At 30.8% G+C, this 20,846-nt stretch overlaps 1 protein-coding gene and 2 long non-coding RNA genes across 3 annotated transcripts in view; 2 read left to right on the top strand and 1 right to left on the bottom strand.

Annotated features, from left to right (window-relative positions):
• The window catches only part of LOC111064230 (guanylate cyclase 32E), a 233,901-nt gene that overhangs the window by 83,580 nt on the left and 129,475 nt on the right, over positions 1–20,846 (bottom strand). The window contains exons 7-9 of the mRNA XM_039429503.1: positions 7,984–8,133; positions 1,493–1,592; positions 802–886 (exon numbers count right to left, since the gene is read on the bottom strand). Coding sequence (XP_039285437.1) covers positions 802–886; positions 1,493–1,592; positions 7,984–8,133 — 335 coding nt within the window. The remainder of the gene's footprint in view (positions 1–801; positions 887–1,492; positions 1,593–7,983; positions 8,134–20,846) is intronic.
• LOC111056929 lies at positions 11,165–15,029 on the top strand. The gene is made up of 3 exons (XR_005571356.1): positions 11,165–11,532; positions 12,481–12,610; positions 14,666–15,029. It is a non-coding gene; the product is annotated as an uncharacterized LOC111056929 (long non-coding RNA).
• On the top strand, positions 17,114–18,986 carry LOC120351383. Its single transcript, XR_005571357.1, has 2 exons — positions 17,114–17,197; positions 18,848–18,986. It is a non-coding gene; the product is annotated as an uncharacterized LOC120351383 (long non-coding RNA).

Genomic DNA, 20,846 nt, shown 5'->3' on the forward strand with positions numbered 1-20,846 from the left:
AAGCCCTATCAGCTGTCATGAGTCTCATTTCTAGGAAAATTGCAGGAGCTGCGTTATATTCTCGAGAAAAATGGCGGATAATTACTGAAAAACCATGTTTTTCACGATTCTCTCAAAAATTACTCGACTGATTTATTTCAAATTCATACTCTTTATAGTTATTTATCAGCTGTATCAACTGGCATGAGTCTCCTTTCTGGGAAACTAATGGGGGGTTCGACCCATTCTTGAGAAATGGTCTTTGTAACCTCCTTCTCGTGCATGAGGTAGGTAGGTAGAGCAGTCTATACAAATAACACATAGTCGAGATATTTCATCTGTAGAACAGCTGTTTCAACGACTTTTAAAAAATTATCGGATTTCACAATTTACGCAAAGGAAAAAGTACTCTGAAAACAATCATATACACACATATACAGTAGTCTGATCGTAGTTTCAAATAATTATGTTGCCGCCAATCGTCATTATGTTATTTCTCTAAATTATTGTCGTTTAAGAATGAGGCTCCCAGTTCAATGAGCAAGGAAAGTTGTGTGAGTGTACCACACCAGATTTTTTCTCTATGGTGAAGTGATCGCCTCCGCGAAAGGGCAAAGGTAATTCATTATTTATCTTTTTTTCGAGGATAAGTTATGTTTCAATGAAAATTGCAAATGAAGTTCACAAAATACTGAATTGAAAAGCTCTCAATACGGTTAACTAAGATTGAGAGATAGATAGTTGTCAATTAATAGATCATCTTCTATTGTTATTGATAGGGAATTATTCTATTATATAAGACATTTGGATTTCCCCACTCACCTGTATTGTATCAAATATACCCTCATGATAGGGAACCAGGAAAGGTTCTTGAGCTGAAAAATTTCTCATCGTCTCCCAGAGTTCTCTGAAATAACATTTGCAAAAATATATGAGTAAAATCAGTATTAAAATATCGTGATCGAATGTTAAAATCTAATTTCTACAACAAAATTAACTAATATGTATATTAGTCTAAACTCATTGGTTAAAGTAATTATTGAAGAAACTGAGAGAAAAGGAGTAAATAATTGAATCACTTCATTATAATATTACAGATAATACTATTAATTATTATACTATTAATTGGATCTGTGATTCACATCTCATCAGATCAAATGAGCCTATTATTTTGATTTAATTTTTAGGGCAAAACTCTATAGTAGAGTGAGAAATACTACATGTCTTAGGAGTTGACACAGGTGTATTTTCCAATGCCAGTTGCTTTGTCACATAGGATGCCTCCTTGGGCTGGGTTCTTCCACCAGAAAATACATAGTCACCAATTCAAGCAAGGTTTGATTTCATAAGAAATTAGCTAATTAGCCACTTCAGCGGTGCTTCATTTCTTAAATCACATAAGTACATTTCTTGTTAGATAAACTGAAATAAAACACTTTCCTAACTCTAACTCTCCAATAATTTAGTAGAGAATCGTGTTAAGACAGAGTAAATTAAATTTTACCTCACTTACTTATAATGTGGATTCCGAGGATGAGATGGTGTTAGTTTCAGAACTGAGCGGAAACTATGCAAATTGTCCTTAGTAACACCGATAAAAGGATCCAAATATCCTAGAGCAAAATAAAGCCACCCTGTTATTTTAAAGAAGAATTGAACTTGAACAATATTGTACATGCTGATATGTATTATTACAAAAGTTGACGAATGTTTTAAATTCATAGTCATTCATGATTTTAGAATGTATCGCTACTATTCGTTGCTATAATGAGCTATGCACGTATTATACTTACTATGCTATATATATATTGTCACGTTACTTTTGATGGAATATCGTTTAGCCTCCTGCTTGGCGTCAATCGGTAGAGCATGAGAGTTAGCTTAATAACTATAAAATCTGGTCGTGGTTTTCTAGGGTATAATCTCACAAAAATCTTAATAGGCTCATACAGGAGCTTTCGCAATAATATAATACTGATAATTATTTATAAATATATATATATATCTAATTTTGAGATTATTTGTTTAATATATGTATAAAATTTTTCATGGTGTACCATTCATTTTATTCCTCAATACCATAGGATATAAATTTTATATATATAAATATTATATATATATATTATATTTATATAATATATATTCCTCAATACCATAGGATATAAATTTTATATATATAAATATTATATATATATTATATTTATATATATAAAATTTATATCCTATGGTATTGAGGAATAAAATGAAGGGTACACCATGAAAAATTTTATACATATATTAAACAAATAATCTCAAAATTAGATCAAAGAAAAAATATATAGAGCAACAAATATACAATGAAACAAGAAACGAAATCAAATAAAATATCACAGATCAGTACTATTTTCTAGTTCTATAGTACGAAACTTTACCATGTGCTTTTCACTTCATTGGTCATATGCATTTATCTGCATGTAGCTTGACATCAACTTGCTGTTGCTTGTCGATTTGGACGATCCTACTTATATATTAACTTCCCAAATGTATTGCATGTATTGCATGTATTGCATGTAGAGCATGATAAATTGACAAATTGAATAATTAAATATATATTAATTTCTATAGTTTCCAATAAATATATATCAGGGTGCAAGATTTGGCACCTGATGGAAATAGATAGATCAATTTATCTAATGAACCAGAGCTACATTATATTATCACAAATTACATTATAAAATCAATGATCATGTGAGCATTTGTATTATTAGCTTGGAACTTAATATTCTTTTAATTGGTGTATCCTTTGATATATAAATTGACTCGTTTCTATTCAATAAAATATTTCTTATACCATTTTTTAAGACTTGTGCAAGTATTTTTATTAATTTCTTAACTTTTAAAACCTTTTCGACAAGCTAGCTTTTATTTCTTATTTCATTCGAAGCACTGAGGGCGCCCTATTATTATTTAAACTATTTTTCACTCACGTGCTGGGTTTTCTATAAGTTGCTGATGGCGATCCGAACTCCTGGTAGTCCTGGATTATTGGTGGCCGAAGTCATCTCTTCCAAGGGATTAAAAATATTTCAATGACTTTTGCTTTACTATAGCATCTCAAAGTCTTATGGAAAATTACTAATTTGATTAAACTTTAAGTCATTAAAAAGGTACAGTAAAAGATATTGTGCTCTACAAATTTTGGTGACATTCCATTGTAGTGGTTGGCAGGCAAGTGGGCAAGTTCTACTTTCTTTTTCACAATTTTCATTTCCCTTGCAAATTTACATAAAATTTAAATAATTTGTTACTATGCCATTCAAGGCTCAAATAGTTCGTGCCAATCTATTAAATTATTACTTATGTTACACATCTGATAATTTATCTGCCTTCGGGCCATATCCAAAACATAAACTGAACAACAATAATTCATAAACTCTTATTATTTATAGAAATATATACAAATATATTTGAATCGGCTCACTATTACCGCCCATCAATTGCTACCATTTGATTGGTTCATGCAAATTGTTATAGTATACATGCGCCTACAAACCTCCTACTTCCTTAATACATTAAATTATTTTTATCTGGGTTTTTTAGTACATTTTCTACATGCAATATAATTTTCTAATGATTATAGGTTGTTTCTTACTTTACAACAATTAGCCATGTGCATTTTTGGTTCCTCTAGTTGCATAACCATTTAGTTACAATAAATTTCTGCCAAGGTGTCTGGCTAGATTCTACGTTATGCGACTCAGTTGATCATTAGGTCGCTGATCAATAGATATTTTACACCTAACCTCAAATTTTCAATACTTTATATAATATTATATAAGTAGCAAAATTATTTCCATTTCTATTCGGCCGTTATAAATTTAGCCATGATACCTGATATTATCTAATCTTTAAAAATGTTATCACATTTGGCAATATTAGCCTATTATTCCACTTAGACCTATAAATTTCTTTCAAGTAGGGATTTTTATTTACCCATCAGAATTTGATTCGTTACAATATATATATATATATATATATATATATATATTATTCGATATTCAATCGATATCATCAATAATTATCATACTACATGATATACTGTAGATTTGTTCTATATATCTTCATTGATACTGTTGTGAAAGGGATCTGCAGACGATTAAGTTCTTGATTTCAAGATGAGAGATGCAGTATTAAGATTTATTTACATCAATCATCAACAGTTTTCAAGAACGAGCTTAGTCAAGAGCCAAGCAAGCTGTGGTTGCCAACGAACCAATTAGGATGTTTCTACTCTGGTTGCTATGCATCAAAATCATTGTTGGCTTGGTTCGCGTTTAGAATCATTTCAAACATCGCTGCAATATTTATTGTGAAACATCGATTCAGGAACTGCAACACGAATTTCTGCTTAGTGTTGCTTGACGTGTGAACATCCACCCACCCACTAATTGGTCATATGTGTTGGCAAAGTCAGTAGATGGCTGCTCGTCCTAATCCAATTTGTGTTTTCAAAGAGGAATATTTACACCCATGTACATCATAGTAGAATGTAATCAAAATGTGTATTTGTTATCAAAATAGTAGCGAATCTATAATATTGTCATACAATTTGGCTCCTCTATCAATAATGCATCCCTGTGTAATGCAAAGTGGAAAGCTACCTCACCTATTAAGATAGACAGAGTTTCAGCTAGATTGTATGACAATATTATCCACATTGTAAGAATATAATTTGGGTATTCCCCAAAATCTATCACTGAAAAGAAATTGATAGGTCTCAGAACAAGAAGCTGGAAGTTGTTATCACCAGTTACAGTGTCTACGGTCTAGAGATTAGATAATAACGGCTCTCAAGGCTTTGATTATGAACAGCCAATTGAAAATGAAAATATTGTTGCAATTAATTTAATAATATAATACATATATATATATATATATATATAATATATATATATATATATTATATATATATATATATATATATATATATATAATATATATATATATATATAATATATATATATATATATATATATATATATATATATATATATATATATTATATATATATATATATATATATATTATATTATATATATATATATATATATATATATATATAATATTTGAGGTTAGGTTCTTTGATATTAACTAGTCGGCGACCTTAGTAATTGCTCGAGCCACATATTTGAGAATTAGCCAGACACCTTGTGGCAAATTAGTTGCATATAAATAGCATTCACTCAGACTAGGATCAGAGGGTTTAGTAAGCAAGCATGTCAAATGAATGTAAACAAAAAAGCACAAAAATATTTATTATATCAATGAGCATGAACAAAAATGTAAATAACAAAACAAAAAGATAAAGGAAATGGGATTTAACTTTATTCAGCGCAATAATACATGATATAGTTTTGGGATGTACCAATCACAATGCAGTATGTGACTGGAACTAAAAACGATTTAATTCAAAACCTACATGTGTTATTTATAAAAATCATAAAAATTTGTAATCGTTATAGAATGTATATATTTATGTAACCAATGTAAAATAAGAGTTTAAGGCTAAAATATTCACTCAATGGATAGTAATATGATGTTATTGTTTGGACTATTTGACAGTACTAAATTATGTCATAGCGGAGTATTTAAAATCCTCCAATGGGAGTGGATATTTAAATTTTATGTAAATTAAAGAGACGGAAGTATGGTTGTAAAAGAATAGGGGAAGATCCATACCCACTTGCTTGCCAGAGGTCACCAGGGACACCCATCAATTTTGAGAGCACAAGACTAGATCCCTTTTTAAATAATTTTGTGTTAAAGTTAATGTTTGTTTGAGTAATTAAAAAATAAATTTCATAAGACTCAGTGAGGTCGTAGTATGACATGAGTCATTAAATTTAAATATTCCCATTGGAGAAGACGACAGCAGCCCACCAGAAAAGGTTTAGGACATCGAAGCGAATCCAGATCGCCATCATAATAGTGAAAAATCGACACATAAGTTAATTTGAAAAGTTATTAAAGAGGGCCCTCAGTGCTACGAAATAATCACAATTGAATAAAGCTAGCTTGTCGAAGGGTTATTTGAAAATTAAAATTAATATTGATATTTGCACAAATATTCAAAACGTAAAGGGAATATTATTAAGAACAATTTATGAGATTTAAATATTTAAGTATGCACAGATGAAATATTTATTAATATTCTATTTATTATATATATGCTCACTCATTTATCTTTTTTATCAGTAATTTATTAGAATTTTTATGAAGCTCATGTTCATAAGATAAATTGATTCATCTGATTTCCACCAGAGGCTGAACCCAAGCCCTGAGATATTTTTATTTTTTCATATTTATCGAAAGCAGATAATTATTTGAGCTCCTAGAAGAGCTGGTAAGAAACTGGTGGTATTTTTCTTTCAGGAGTCATAAAAATATTAAATTTATCCAAAAATCTTTGCTCTAACGACTGCGGCCAAGCAGGGCACATGCGATACCAAATATAACGTCACAACATGAATGACGTGATTTGATGGGCTCTGTTTAGGAATGATTAGTTGTTAAGATTGATTAGTGTCAGCCAACTGTGGAGAAGGGTCTAGTACGCATGCCAATTGTGGTGGATTGAAGCATGGAACCTGAGCTTCAAACTTTATCAAAGAATGGATTTGCATCATTGTTATAGTCTGTGTTTTTTGTGAATCAAGTCTGATTGAGAAAAGACTATGACGTCATTGCCTAGAGTATAATATAATAAAATCAACTTGAAACCATACTTAACGAATCATGAGAAGAATGAAGGTCACAAACAACTTATTCTTTGTTGAGATTTAGACAAGGAGTTAAGCAGTGCCAAAAACTATCATCATTGAATATCAATAATATAATCATTAAATAATACAAAATGGCAAAAATATGTGTATAATTTACATGTCTCTGTGAAGATCAATTTTAAAGATTCTGTGTAGTTGAAAACTGAACACTAGATCTAATGCTATGCTTAGCAGTGGACCAAATTAGCGTTTTTTTATACCGCAGTAGTATAATTATTCATTTGTGCAAAGCATGTATCTAAACTAACTCCTTTTCATTTGAAATTCCAAATGCCTTTTTTCAAATCACGGCTATTTTATACCTCAGTCCATCGCGATTTCAGCAGATAATCAAATTAATTCAAATCTATTCACCGATTCAATTATGTAACCGTTTCTTTGAAAATGGATATAAACACAAAAAGCTTCAAAATCATTTCCACGAAGAAAAAACAATTTCAATTACATAATCTATCTATTATAAATTTCTGTTGCAGACGATGATGAGAAATCTATCAAATTGAATGATTCCAGGAAACTCATAAGTTAGTACATTATTGAGAATTCAATGTTCAACATGCAGAAAATTAGTTAGATTGGCTAATTCATTAGATTGGGTTAGTTGACTGATTAAAGATATTTATTACCTGATTGACACCAATGGAGCACATTCTAAATAATTTCGTTCCTAATAGTACAATCAATTGGATTTTATCTAATAAAATAAATAAATTTATAAATCAGAACACATTAAAGAATTCAAATGAACAGCATGAAAGCTGTTCAACTAATATGTTTTTGTAATTCTAGTATCATAAGTACTATTTTCATGAGTACAGGTATCGAGTAATGAGTTTATTGAGGAAATTGAGGCAATTTATTGAGCCAACACATTTCAGATTATACTGTATATGACATCTAATCGGTAATTGAAATTCAGTTGCAGTAGATTTGAATTGATTAATTTGATTATTTTTTAGCGGACGAGATATGTTTGCTCATTCAATGAATGTGATAGAGCGATCAGTGAATGATCCAATCAACAAATTTTACCAATTACATTTATCTTATAATTTTTTTTCAGTGGATGCAATTCCGTCAGCTCATTCCATGAATGAATAATGATGAAGTGATCTGTCAGAAGGTCGCGATGAACATATCCATTACTTTTTCAATTAGAATTTGTTTGGAAAGTGATTATTACTTCTCTGAATGATGTTTGATTTGTGCTCTGGATCGTAGATTTCGTCATCGACTGATATCACGATGTATTCGCCAAGGTCGAGAAGATGTTGTCTTTGTAGACACAGAACAAAGTCAACTAATGCTATGTGCTCTCCGACAAACACATAAACTGAAAAATATAGAGTTAAAAAATATATATAAGAATTTGAGGAACAACCTTCAGAAACACATAAATTATCACATCTACAGTATGCATAAATGTCCCATCTCTTCACACCATGCTTTAGTTTAAAGAACGTTTCCATTCTGGCTGGAATTGAATGATTCCAAAATGTTCACTTGGAAGAACTCAGATGGATTATCTACTTTTTATTCAAAACGTTGCTCAAATAAATATATTTTTGTGAAAACTTTATAATTCCAAGTGGAAAAATAGAGATCCAATCCCAGTCAGCAGTAAGGCTTGATTCAAGGCTTGAATTAGAAGCAGCCTTCACTTGCCAATCAAGGCTGAAGTTGAATCCAGCTGGAAACGATCTTGCTTGACATTCAACTCAAAATCCCTTTGAATTTTCAGACTAGAATCGAAAGCAGCATACCCTTGTTTTTCAAGGCTAACAAACTTGGTTGGAGTCTATCTTGAATATGGCTCGATAGGTATTTGTTCGAATTTTGCTTTTATTGCATGGGTCAAACAAGTCTTGACTTTGCCTTGAATACCCCTTGTCAGTTAAAGCCGACAGACTTGATTGGAATTGATCTTGAATATGGCTCGATGGGTATTCGTTCGAATTTAGCTTTTATTGCATGGGTCAAACAAGTCTTGACTTTGCCTTGAAAACCCCTTGTCAGTTAAAGCCGATTTGAATTGATCTTGAATATGGCTTGCTACGCATTCCCTTGAATTTTGCTTCTATTGCGAGTGTCAAACAATCCTCGAGTAGCCTATTTTACATTGTCTTTTTGGATATTCCCTTCCAAAATCTCCTCTAATACAGGGGAGAGGAGACCAACCTGTAGTGTTCATGTGTTGGAATTTTGAACTAAAGTTTAGTGCAGCGCCTTTTTTGAATGCTGAATTGGTCTGATTCAGTATGTTTTCATTGTATTCAGTTATAAAAGTTATTCAGCTGCTGGAAATGCCCTAATATTATATTGAAGATAGTGACTAATGTTTCATTAATTATTGAGTCCCCTTTTACAGAAGAAAAAATACAAAAGAATAATTTATTTGACACATCTTCATATGAAATCAAGATTTTCTTTAAGGGTAGACTTTGAATGAAATCAATGTTATTGTTCAATCGATTGTTATGTTGTATACAATTTGTTATGATGATAGTACATAGAAAACCTGTTTATTCACGGTATAAGGCTTTCTAGACAATAATTATTGTCTCTTACTTATTACTAAGTAGCTGAGCTATATTTTATTACTGATCAGAGCTATTTATTGAAGGGTTGACCGCTTATTCAAGAGTCTTAATCAAACAACATGTAGGCTTATAGGCCTACGGATTTGGTGGATTAAAATTTGAACTGGTGATTGGCATAGAACTGGAACTCTTATTGAAGTTCATGATCGAAATCAACCCTGAATGGAATCACTAATTACATTGATTATTAATTGATTGAAGCTTCTGAAATTGTATAATAATCATAATTGAAGATTAGAGGAACAGTCAATAAATCTTGATAATCGGAAGGAGAAAAGGGAGATAAACTTAAAAAAAACTAAGTAAACTTTTAAAACTGAGACATTGGATAAGGAGTGAATTCAGTGACTGAGATAATAAGAGTGTGAATAACATTTGAATAAAGAATAGACTAGACATGGATGATGAGTCATTAGATAATTGGCGTAAAAGTGAGTCATGAGAGAAAAATATAGGTACAGACTTATCATGTTTCAGATTATATATTATAATATTTCATGCTATGTTACTAGATTCCAAAGAAACCTCCATTCAGTCCATATGAAATATGTTTTTGTTCAACTCTCCTTTCATTTTTTATGTTCATTCCACCTTTTTGAGGGGCACGTCTTGTCCCTCAAAAATTGAAAAGATCGCACCACATCAGAGAATATGACGAAGAAATGAAGAAGTCACTTGCTGAACTCTTTTCCAATTGATAATTAATAATTCCATTCAATCCTACCAAGCAATAGACCTAGTTGCTATCTGAATTAAGATTCTACACCGTAGACTAGCTAATTAGAAATGAAGATTCGCCAATGAATAATTCCCTGATTTGTGGCATTGATATTCCCCCACTTCACGAAATACAAGATTCAATTGAAAACTGTTGTAATAGTTACAACAGTTGTAATAGTTCAGTACAAGAGTATACTGAACTACAGATGAATTCCTTAAAAGGTATTTATACAATAAAGTGCATATTCGATGAAAAATTATACACATTATAGAATGAAACTCAAATCATGCATTATATAATCATGTAATATAATCGTGAATTGCATAATATGAAATGTATATTATGGGTATAGAGAAATTTGTCAGAAATCTGTTTCTAAGCTGAGAAATGCAAGCATGTTAATGATCACTATTTTTCAACAAGATTAAAATGAAAAATTGGAAATAGATTTTCTGTCTGGGTAGCAAACCTTATCTGTTTCAAATTACGCAAAAATTCAACCATTTGTGAGAATCTCTCTTGTGATAAAATGTTAAATAAGCTTTTTGAGAACTTTTTAATAAAATTTTACAATTTGACATACGCTCTACTAAGGTCTAGGATGTTTTGGTGAAAATGTTTTCAAATCCTCCCAAAATTACGCTAGAAATTAACGTAACTTTAATTCAATTAAAATATTAACTGCTTCTCATATTTGATAGAGCTTCTCAATCAGCGATCTATATAGCAGTCCATGGAGCATGTTTCCAGTTTTCTGCTGAAGGATAGAACATGCAACAAAAAATGTTTTGTTTCATGGTCAGGAATTTGCACTACCCTATTCAATTTTCAAACAAAAGGGAAGACAGCTTTTTGTCAGTGACATTTTGGGCTGAAAACAGGAATCCAACACTCGCCCTCTAGCACTCTCCTTCACTCACTCACTCTCTCTCCCTCTAACACACACTTTCTCACACCCACTCTCTCACTCACTCATACTCTCTCTCTCTCTCACACACACACATACAGTCCCACAAACGCAAATGCACCTACTTTCTACTTTCTATTCTCCAGTCACCACTATATTTCTCCACTAAATGCTAATGTGTCCAATGGCCAACTCCAAGGTACGAAGTGGAGAGGAAATGATGGTTTGGTTTTGAATTTCTGAGACAAGACAAGAGTTCTTCCATTCGAGAATTTCTGTTTGTTAGTTCACTTTTCACTACGGTTTAAACTTTAAAGCTTTAAAGTGGATGACATATCGCACAGTGCGCTCCAGTAATCCAGTGAGATAGTTAGTTGTAGTGTATAGGTTTGTTTTAATTATTGAGTTTCTATCTGTTGTTTTTCCTGTTTCCTGTGTTCTTCATTTTTGTCTTCGTTCCTCTTCGTTACTGTGTCTGCTCCTGAGTCTTCAGTGTCAGTGCAGGTAAATGAAAACTACAACCATATTTTTTTATTACCAACTTGATGTATTGTATTGGAAACAAAATTGTTTTGGGAATTCTTATTTGATGTTGTCAGATCCAGTATTGTCAGAAGTTTCAAATAGATTTGGAAATGAAGTCGTCTTTCTTTATACTTTTCTCAACTTTTAAATAATTTACAAATATTGCCCACTTCTTATTTATCTACAAATTATTTGAAATAGTATCAACTCTATTTTTAATGTTGAGTTAGAATGAATCAAAATTTCATGCAATCGCTTTTGATCTTTTACTCAGTCTGATAGCTTATTAAGACTACCTATGAATCCACAGTTATTTTCTCTTCAAAAATGTTCTATGTCTATCCCATTTTATGAAAAATATTCAAATTTTGAACACTAGTTGTTCACTGCTTTTGGGATACAATATTCCTGAATAGGACACTCCTTGTTTTTATAATCTTTGATCACTTGGTAGAGAGTTACTGGGAAGGATATTTTTAATATTCTTTCCAAAGAATGGACATTGATATGTCCAAAGCTCCGCCAATTTATGTAGATGCATTACAATATTATCTTGTATAGTTATTCCAAATTGATTTTTTTTCATACCATTGTACAGTTCAATAATTTTTTTCTTAGTTTATGTTATGTAAATTCATCTAAAACTTTGCTGTATTGTAAGCTATTGTATAAGTTTAGTGTATAAGCCAGTATATATTGTAATCTACATAAATAAAGTAATCAATCAATCAATCAATCAAGCTTCATTTTATGTTATCAGGAAACTTTTGATATTTTCTTTTCCCTTTTAATATTGAATCCCTAATTTCAATCAACTCATTTTTTTAATAGTCATACGGTACCAAAGTTACGAGAAATTTCCTAATTTAATTGCTATCTTTAATTAAAAAAATCATGACCTAATTTCAGTTATTGTTTCTATTACAGCGAAGAAGCGAGACCAAACAGCAGTAAAATAACAAGAGCTTGCATAGATGAGGAAATATCATCAGATAATCTTTACTTCCATTGAGAGAGATGGTCAATTTCCAGTCAGAATGGGAGGAGAAAATCGTTTGTGAGTAACTCCAGCAATATATAATATTTTATATAATAAATATTTCTTGAATAGAAATAAAAAATAAAAATCCAAGTACACTTTTTTAAATTTTTTATATACCTACGACATGTTTTGGCCATGATGCCATCATCATGTAATTGAATAGAGAATAGCATTAAATAAATTCTATCACAAGCTACTTATTTCTGATCACTTATGCTAGTACATTGATATGATTTTCCAGACTAGGACTGTAAATTTTGAATTTATATTTGCATGATTTTATCAAAAATAGGGTTATTGATGTCCAATTGAATTAAATTTATTATTTTATCTCTTATTAATTTTGCCGGCACATAAATGTGAAATTCTTCTTTAATATTCAGTGCTGGTTTCAGGGCCTCAGTTTTACACTTATATTTCCATGATTAAACAGAGATAAAATAATAAATTCAGTTCAATTGGACATCAATAATCCTTTTTTTTATAAAATCATGCAAATTTAACTGGATGGCTCGTTAGAGTAAGTGATAATGAACCGGTCTAATTATCAAGAGAACCCGAGTTCTAATCTCGACCGGGGGCAAAAGTTTTTGACCACAGCACAATCACATAGATTTGGTCTTTCGGAGGAGACGATAGATAGCCGACGTTAGATAGCTTTAGTTAGCCAGGGGTCTTGACTAACTAAAAAGTAGTCACCTCTCATCATCATCCCTCTCACTCATTACCCACGCACAAGCCTATGAGCTTATGTGGGCATCATCCTCAGTATTATTATTATTATCATTATTAAATATAAATTCAAAATTAACATTTATAGTTTGAAAAATCATATGAATGTACTGGCTATGATCAGAAATAAGAAGCTTGTAATAGTATCTATTCAATGTTATTTTTTATTCATTTTATTTTATTCAATTACTTGATAATGGCATCAAGGTCGAAACATTTCGTAAATAAACAATTTAAAAAAGGGTACTTGGAGTTTTATTTTTTATTTCTATTCAAGAATAGCCCCAACGAAAAAAGATTATATAGGTATGTCTTGATTTATTCATTCAATTAGTTATTTATCCATTTAGTGTATTATCCGATAAGTAGCCTACACCAAAGTCAAAGACGATGTGGTTTACAATCTAGGTACATTATGCTCATGCCTTGTTATACAAAGTGTTTCAGAGGAGTATTTTAAACTTTTAATTCAAAAAAGGAACGCATCTACCGATACAATTTCCAATGAATAGAAATGGATCTCTTATCAAATTTATAACTTTTTTCTTTTAGAGACATTATGATGACATGAATCGATTATTTCCAACGCAAAATTTGTTTGGATATTCAACAGAACTAGTAAAATATTTTCAACTTCAATGTTTATTAGAATTCGCAAGCTTTTGGAAGTAATATAACTGAATATTTAATAATAACCTTGTATCTTGAAAGGATAGAACTTGTGTAGAGTTCAATGCTGAGAAAATTTAATGACCATTATTCTTTAAAATTAACTCAAACCGTGGAAATCGTGATCACATGAAGACATAACATTGAATTGTCAAATACTGTAACTGTATGTTTGGATCTCTTCAACTAATAGGAAAGATAGCCCCTATAGTGGATATAGTTAAGAAATTTTCTGTTAATTTGTATTGAACATAGGGAGTCTAAGAGTGCAGGGCCCCCACGCGCGCATTTTACTGCATCATTTTTGGAGCGTCATCTGAGAGACACCGTAGATTTCTTTCAGCTTCTTTCCTAGAAGTTAAACAGAACTGAGCTCCACTTAAAAATAACGTTTTTGCGGAATGAATGTCCTTCATTTCGCAAACCATTTATGACTGATCATTTTACTTAGTACTAATAAAATTGTTTTGATTTTTTTAGATAAAGCATATGAGGACAGTGGGGAGCGCTAATATTGGCCAATGTGTCAATAATATCTTACTATAAGTTAAACAGAACTGAGCTCCACTCAAAAATAACGTTTTTGCGGAATGAATGTCCTTCATTTCGCAAACTATTTATGACTGATCATTTTACACAGTACTAATAAAATTGTTTTGATTTTTTTAGATAAAGCATATGAGGACAGTGGGGAGCGCTAATATTGGCCAATGTGTCAATAATATCTTGAGAAGATTAATGATTGATGAGCTGGCCATGAAATTCTCATATACTGGCCGTGCATCAAACGGGAACACAAAAACTCCATTTCATGGGAGTGAGATATCGAAATGCATACTGAGTAAGTAGGCTACCGTATTCCTTTATAGTCGAATATATGCCATTTTTGGTTATGTAAATATGGATGTTACTTATTTTTATTGTATGTTAATTTATATGTTAGCAAGGTTAGCGTTTTAGGCCATATTTACACTGCACTGTAGTAGATGTATTTTCAAACCATATTTGTGCCGTATTTGTTTTTCAAACCATACCTGTAGGTAACTATGTACGAATAAAAACAAACAGAAATTCAAGTACCATTTTAAAATTAGCATATTTTTCTTATAAATAAAAATATTAGAATATTATTTCTATATTATACTATTCCTATTTTTCTTAGATTTCTATTTTTATGTATTATTCAAGAGTAGCCCTAAAGAAAAAAGACTATAGGTATGTTTTTTTCCCAGTACGGTAATGCGTTCACAATAGCTTGCTCAAAGTTGCAACCATATTAGTCCAGTCAATATAGACATGAAAAAGGGGGCCTGCTAGCAATTTATATTCTATTTCTGATTTTTAATACCCATTTTTTGATACATCAATGAAATTTGAACTTGAACTTTCAGCAGTAAAAACTTAAAAACATTTTGGGACATTATCCATTACCTATCAATATTTGCCAATAAAATAGTTTTGGGCAAAGCCTGCTATTGTTTCCCAATTATATTTATATTATTTGAGATTGTATCCACAAATGGATAAATAAATTCAGTACCAACCAATATTTTCATGATAATATTTTTCTTATAAATAAAAATATTAGAATATTATTTCTATATTATACTATTCCTATTTTTCTTAGATTTCTATTTCTATGTATTATTCAAGAGTAGTCTTGTGCTATAAAGATACAGAGTGGCCCAAAAACCTTGTATTTTTGATTATTTGATTATCCAGTTTTCAGCTATTTCCTACAAATCCAGTACCTAATCGGACAGAGAAATTCGTTCTCGCCTTTTTCAGATGATGAAATTCTGAAAAAAATGAGATCACTCGGAACTCTTTATCTTTAATAAGAGAACCGTATTGAGTTACAATTTTTCAAAAATGAGTAAAATTTTAAGGAAAAAATCAACTTTGTTGAATTTTAGTTTTTGATTATCAATATCTTCCGATTGTTACCATTCAAATCTATATGAGATAGAGCACTCTACCTGATCTCAGATTGTGGAGCACAAAATCACGACCAGAGAGAATTCGAATTTCTCATTTAAATGGGAACAATTGGATGATATTGATGATCAAAAACTGAAATTCATCAAAATTAATTTCTTCTCAAAATTTTACTCGTTCTTGAAAAATTCAACTCAGTACTCATTAGAGAGTTGAGAATAATATCATTTATTCAGAATTTCATAATCTTAAAAGAAGGCTACAGCGAGTTCTTCTGTCCGATTACTGGATATGTTGGAAATAGCTGAGAACTGAACAAATAACTGAAAATACGAGTTTTTGGGCCACTCAGTATCTAGTAAAGGAAATTTTGCATGAAAAAATTGGTTCTGGATTTTTCTTCTGTATCCGCACAATATATTAAGAAATCAGAACTACAATTTAAATTGCAAGCACTATATATATAGTGACTGGACTATTCTGGTAATCACACTAAGATTAAAGGTGGCATTCTAGCCGCGGTTAACACTTCTGCCAGTTCACTCATTCGTCAAACTTCTTGTAACATATCCAACATTGAAACTGTACCTTAGAACAAGAACCAATAATTCTAAAATTTGAAATTTTGAGACAAGAGCATTTAAAAAATTAAATCAAAATTATCTATAGCATTGAAATGCTATTTTTTGTCATAAAATTATCTATTAGGCTATAACTAGTTCTACAATTAAGAGCATAACAGTAATTCTTATGGTCTATTGTAAGGCTGAACCTATGCTGCTTCTTGCTCATTGATGCGGGGGATCAAGGTTTTGCTAAAATATTTTCATTTTTATACCATACGAGAATGTTATTCTATTAGAATTTTTTGTGACAATTTTGCAGTATTTTTGCATCAATAGGATTCTGTGTTTCTCTTGAATAAATTCTGAGTTATGATTATATGGGTTGAAGTTTGAAAAAAACCCATTTGTTTACATTTTAAGAGAATTAAAGATGTTTTGTAATCTCCAAGAGGTATATTTCATCATGAGTTCAATAATATTGATGCAATTTTTAATTTGCCACCTATTATGTAAGAAGGTGATCTAGTAGCCCATTGTTTGCTATACTATCACTATGACTGTATATATCAATGTATTGTATTATTTCTTATCAAATTTTGTTACAGTTGCTGTTTTTTGGTGACGTTGCAATTGAAGTGAAATATGGATCGTTGGCGTCGAAATGGCTTCAACAAGCCAGAACAAGGTTGTTGAGAAGGTGAGTGAACAATTTTTTATTGTTTGAAATTACAACGTAAATTATTTAGGGGATCATTTCTAACCATGATTTTTTGTTATTGATGAAAAAGTATGGAATAATCATGAATTTGTGGTCCCAATACATCTGGAAAAATTCCAAATCAGTTACTTGAATCAAAGAAGAATCCATCATTTCGTCCACTTCACCGCTTGCTCCCAATACTCTTTTCCAATTTCTTCTACATGTTTGCTTTTTTGCATCCAATATCTAATCACTGCTATCCAAAGACGGAACCTCCTTCAAACACAGTTTTTCAACAACCTTTGAAATTCAACGATACATATGCACATATACAGAGTGAGTCATATGTATGGAAACCCTTCAATAATTTGGAGACTGTTGTAGATATAATACTGTAACTTCCAGGATAAGTTATTGATAGAATACTCTACTTTTTAATGTACAACTGAGTTCCAACCCCTCATAAGGGGTTTACTTGGGGGTTGTAACTGGAATATTTAAAATGTAAACACCCATTGTGTGGTTAATCATTGTAAAGGTATTTTTAAAACAAGAAAGGTGGCATCAATAAGAATGTTCTATGATACTTGTATCCACAATGGCGGCTGATTGAAGTTCTAGTTTTTAAAGAGATGAGGGGTTGTAACTCAAATATTAAAAATGTAAACACCCATTGTGTGGTACATTATTTTAAAGGCCTTTTTAAAACAAGAATGATGACATCAATGGAAATGTTCTATGATACTTTTATCAAAAATGGGGGCTGATTTAGTTCTAGTTTTTATAGAAATGATTGATAAAAGTAATAAAACTTAAAACAACACTTTTTCAATGAATAACGGAACACATTGAAAAACTGATTATTTATTTAGTAATCTGTTACATTTGATTTCAAAAGATGCTCGAAATGCTCCCCTTCTCACGTTTGACAGTGTGCCAAACTGTCATAAATGTAAATGAGATGTCCTTATGAAGGCCTAAGTCAACCCCTTATGAGGGGTTGAAGTTCATTTATGTATGTCAAAAGGTAGAGTATTTGACCAATAACTTATCCTGAAAGTTACAGTATGTATAACAGACTCCAATTTATAAAAGTTTTTTGCATGATATTTTTGAAATGGCATGGATATCACTCCAAGAACCATATGGTACCTTGCCCTTAAGTTTTTTTCGAGGACACGTAGACAAAGCTAGAAAACAAAAATAACTATATCTCAGTAATTTATTATCGGATTTTACAAAATCAGGCATAATTCTCTTGAGAATTGGAAGCTCTGAATTTTACTCATCATACACATTTCCATTGAACAATGATTCAGACAGTAAACTTAAATTTAAAACTTTAATGTAGACATGATACCATTCTAAATTTTCAAGGAAAATGTTCATCCATTAAATGAATATGGTGATTATTTTTAAAAAATTAAATGCTGGATTACATGAAAACTATGGAGGATTCAGAATATACCTTGAAGAATAGAATACCGTGGTTGTGGTAGTACTGATGTATGTATTTTTGGGACACTCTGTATGAGTTGATAAGCTACATAATCAGCATTCTGAGAATTGATTACCGAGAAATTTCATATTTTACTCATAATAACCTATTAAGTTATCCCACTAAACTGTACATTTCATATTTTACAGGACCAAGAGCAGAGAGACTATGCCTCATGAAGCTCAAATCGAGGACGATAGCAGTTCAAAGTAAAAATATATAATTAGTTATAAATTAAAAGTTCAATTTTTGTAATATTTAATAAAAATCATTGCATTTTATTGAAAATAATGTTTTCTTATTTACATTTTTCGCTCATAATGATATACTCTGGAATTAAGCTTTAAAGAAAATAAACTAATATAGATATTAATATATAATATTTAATATATTAATAGATATTCAAAGTAATAATATTGATGTGTTACTCAGATGTATATGAACTGTATTCCATTTGAGGTGTTGCAAGCATAGAGGGCTGTTTGAACTAGAGCAGATTTGATTTAATAGATTCATCGAATGGTGAGTGACTCATGCACTGCTCCCTCTCAGGACAGTCTGCAAGCTGTTATTGGTTAGCAGAGGTCGATCTCGACTCAATTAATACAGCTACAGAGACAGTTTATAGACTGCCCTGACAGGAGAGAATGAATAAGTAATTTGCCATTCACAGGAGAATTTTAAGGAATATTTCAATTTGAATAATATTAAAAATATAAAATATATATTAATAATCTGATTCAAGGCCAGTGCAATCCAATATCAATGCTTAATCATAATTCAAATTTCATCCAGAATTTGAAATAAATCTGTAATTCTTATTATTCATGATTCAATTATTCTTCCAAACTAATGCTCCAATCTTACTATTGCCTTAATACTCTATTTCTATACTCAGTGGACATCCATACATTCTATATATAGATGAAATCTATACAATATATATATATATTATATAGTCTATATATATATATATATATATTATAATCTATACAATATGTATATATTATATAGTCTATATATATATATATATATATATATATATATATATTATATAATCTATATATTATATAGATTTCATCTATATATAGAATGTATGGATGTCCACTGAGTATAGAAATAGAGTATTAAGGCAATAGTAAGATTGGATCATTAGTTTGGAAGAATAATTGAATCATGAATGATTGGCTATCTGGAAATAGTCTATCATTAAATGTGATCAAAACTAAATTCCTCCAGTTTCTGACAAAAAATAAGTCACCCTTTCCAATATCCATATCTGTAAATGGTAGGCACATTAGTGAATCCGATACGTCTAAATTTCTGGGAGTTACTATTGATAAGCATTTCTCTTGGATTCCTCACATCACTGAAGTGTGCAGTAGACTTAGTAAAGTGTGCTTCTCACTGAGAATATTAAAGTCACTGTTAAATAAAGAATATTTACTTACTGTTTATCATGGATGTTTTGCATCGGTGATGACTTATGCAATGGAAGCTTGGGGGTTCTCATCCCATTCCAATGAGGTGTTCAAGGTACAAAAGCGTGCTATCCGAATTATAGAAGGCCTTCCAGTATATCATACATGTAGAGGGACTTTTAGCAGACTTGGCGTTATGACATTTTATGGTCTTCTTGTTTATCGGTCTGTTATATATATAAGAAGGAATGGTGACCGTTTTATAACTGTAGGAGCTAGCCACAATTATTCTACAAGACATGGTACCAATTTACTACTTCCCCAACATCGTCTTGCCTTGTCTGAAGGGGATATAAATGTCACTGGTATTAAAATTTATAATAAATTACCAGATAGTTTGAAGTCGATTAATAATGATGCTTTGTTCAAAAAAAACCTAAAAAAGTTTGTTGTAGAAGGAGAGTTTTACTCGTTGAATGAGTTTTTGTCTGGCTGACTTTTTCTGACCTTTTATTATGTTAACTAAATCCAAAAAACATGTTACCTATGTGTAGGCCTATATAATTGTACTTATGACGACTGCGATATACAGACATTTCTTGTTATTGTATTTATGCAGAAAATAAAGAATTTGAATTTGAATAATAAGAATTATAGATTTATTTCAAATTATGATTAAGCATTGATATTGGATTGCACTGGCCTTGAATCAGATTCATGATTCGAA

The sequence above is a fragment of the Nilaparvata lugens genome, chromosome 5 (genome assembly GCF_014356525.2).
Source record: "Nilaparvata lugens isolate BPH chromosome 5, ASM1435652v1, whole genome shotgun sequence".
Classification (NCBI taxonomy): domain Eukaryota; kingdom Metazoa; phylum Arthropoda; class Insecta; order Hemiptera; family Delphacidae; genus Nilaparvata; species Nilaparvata lugens.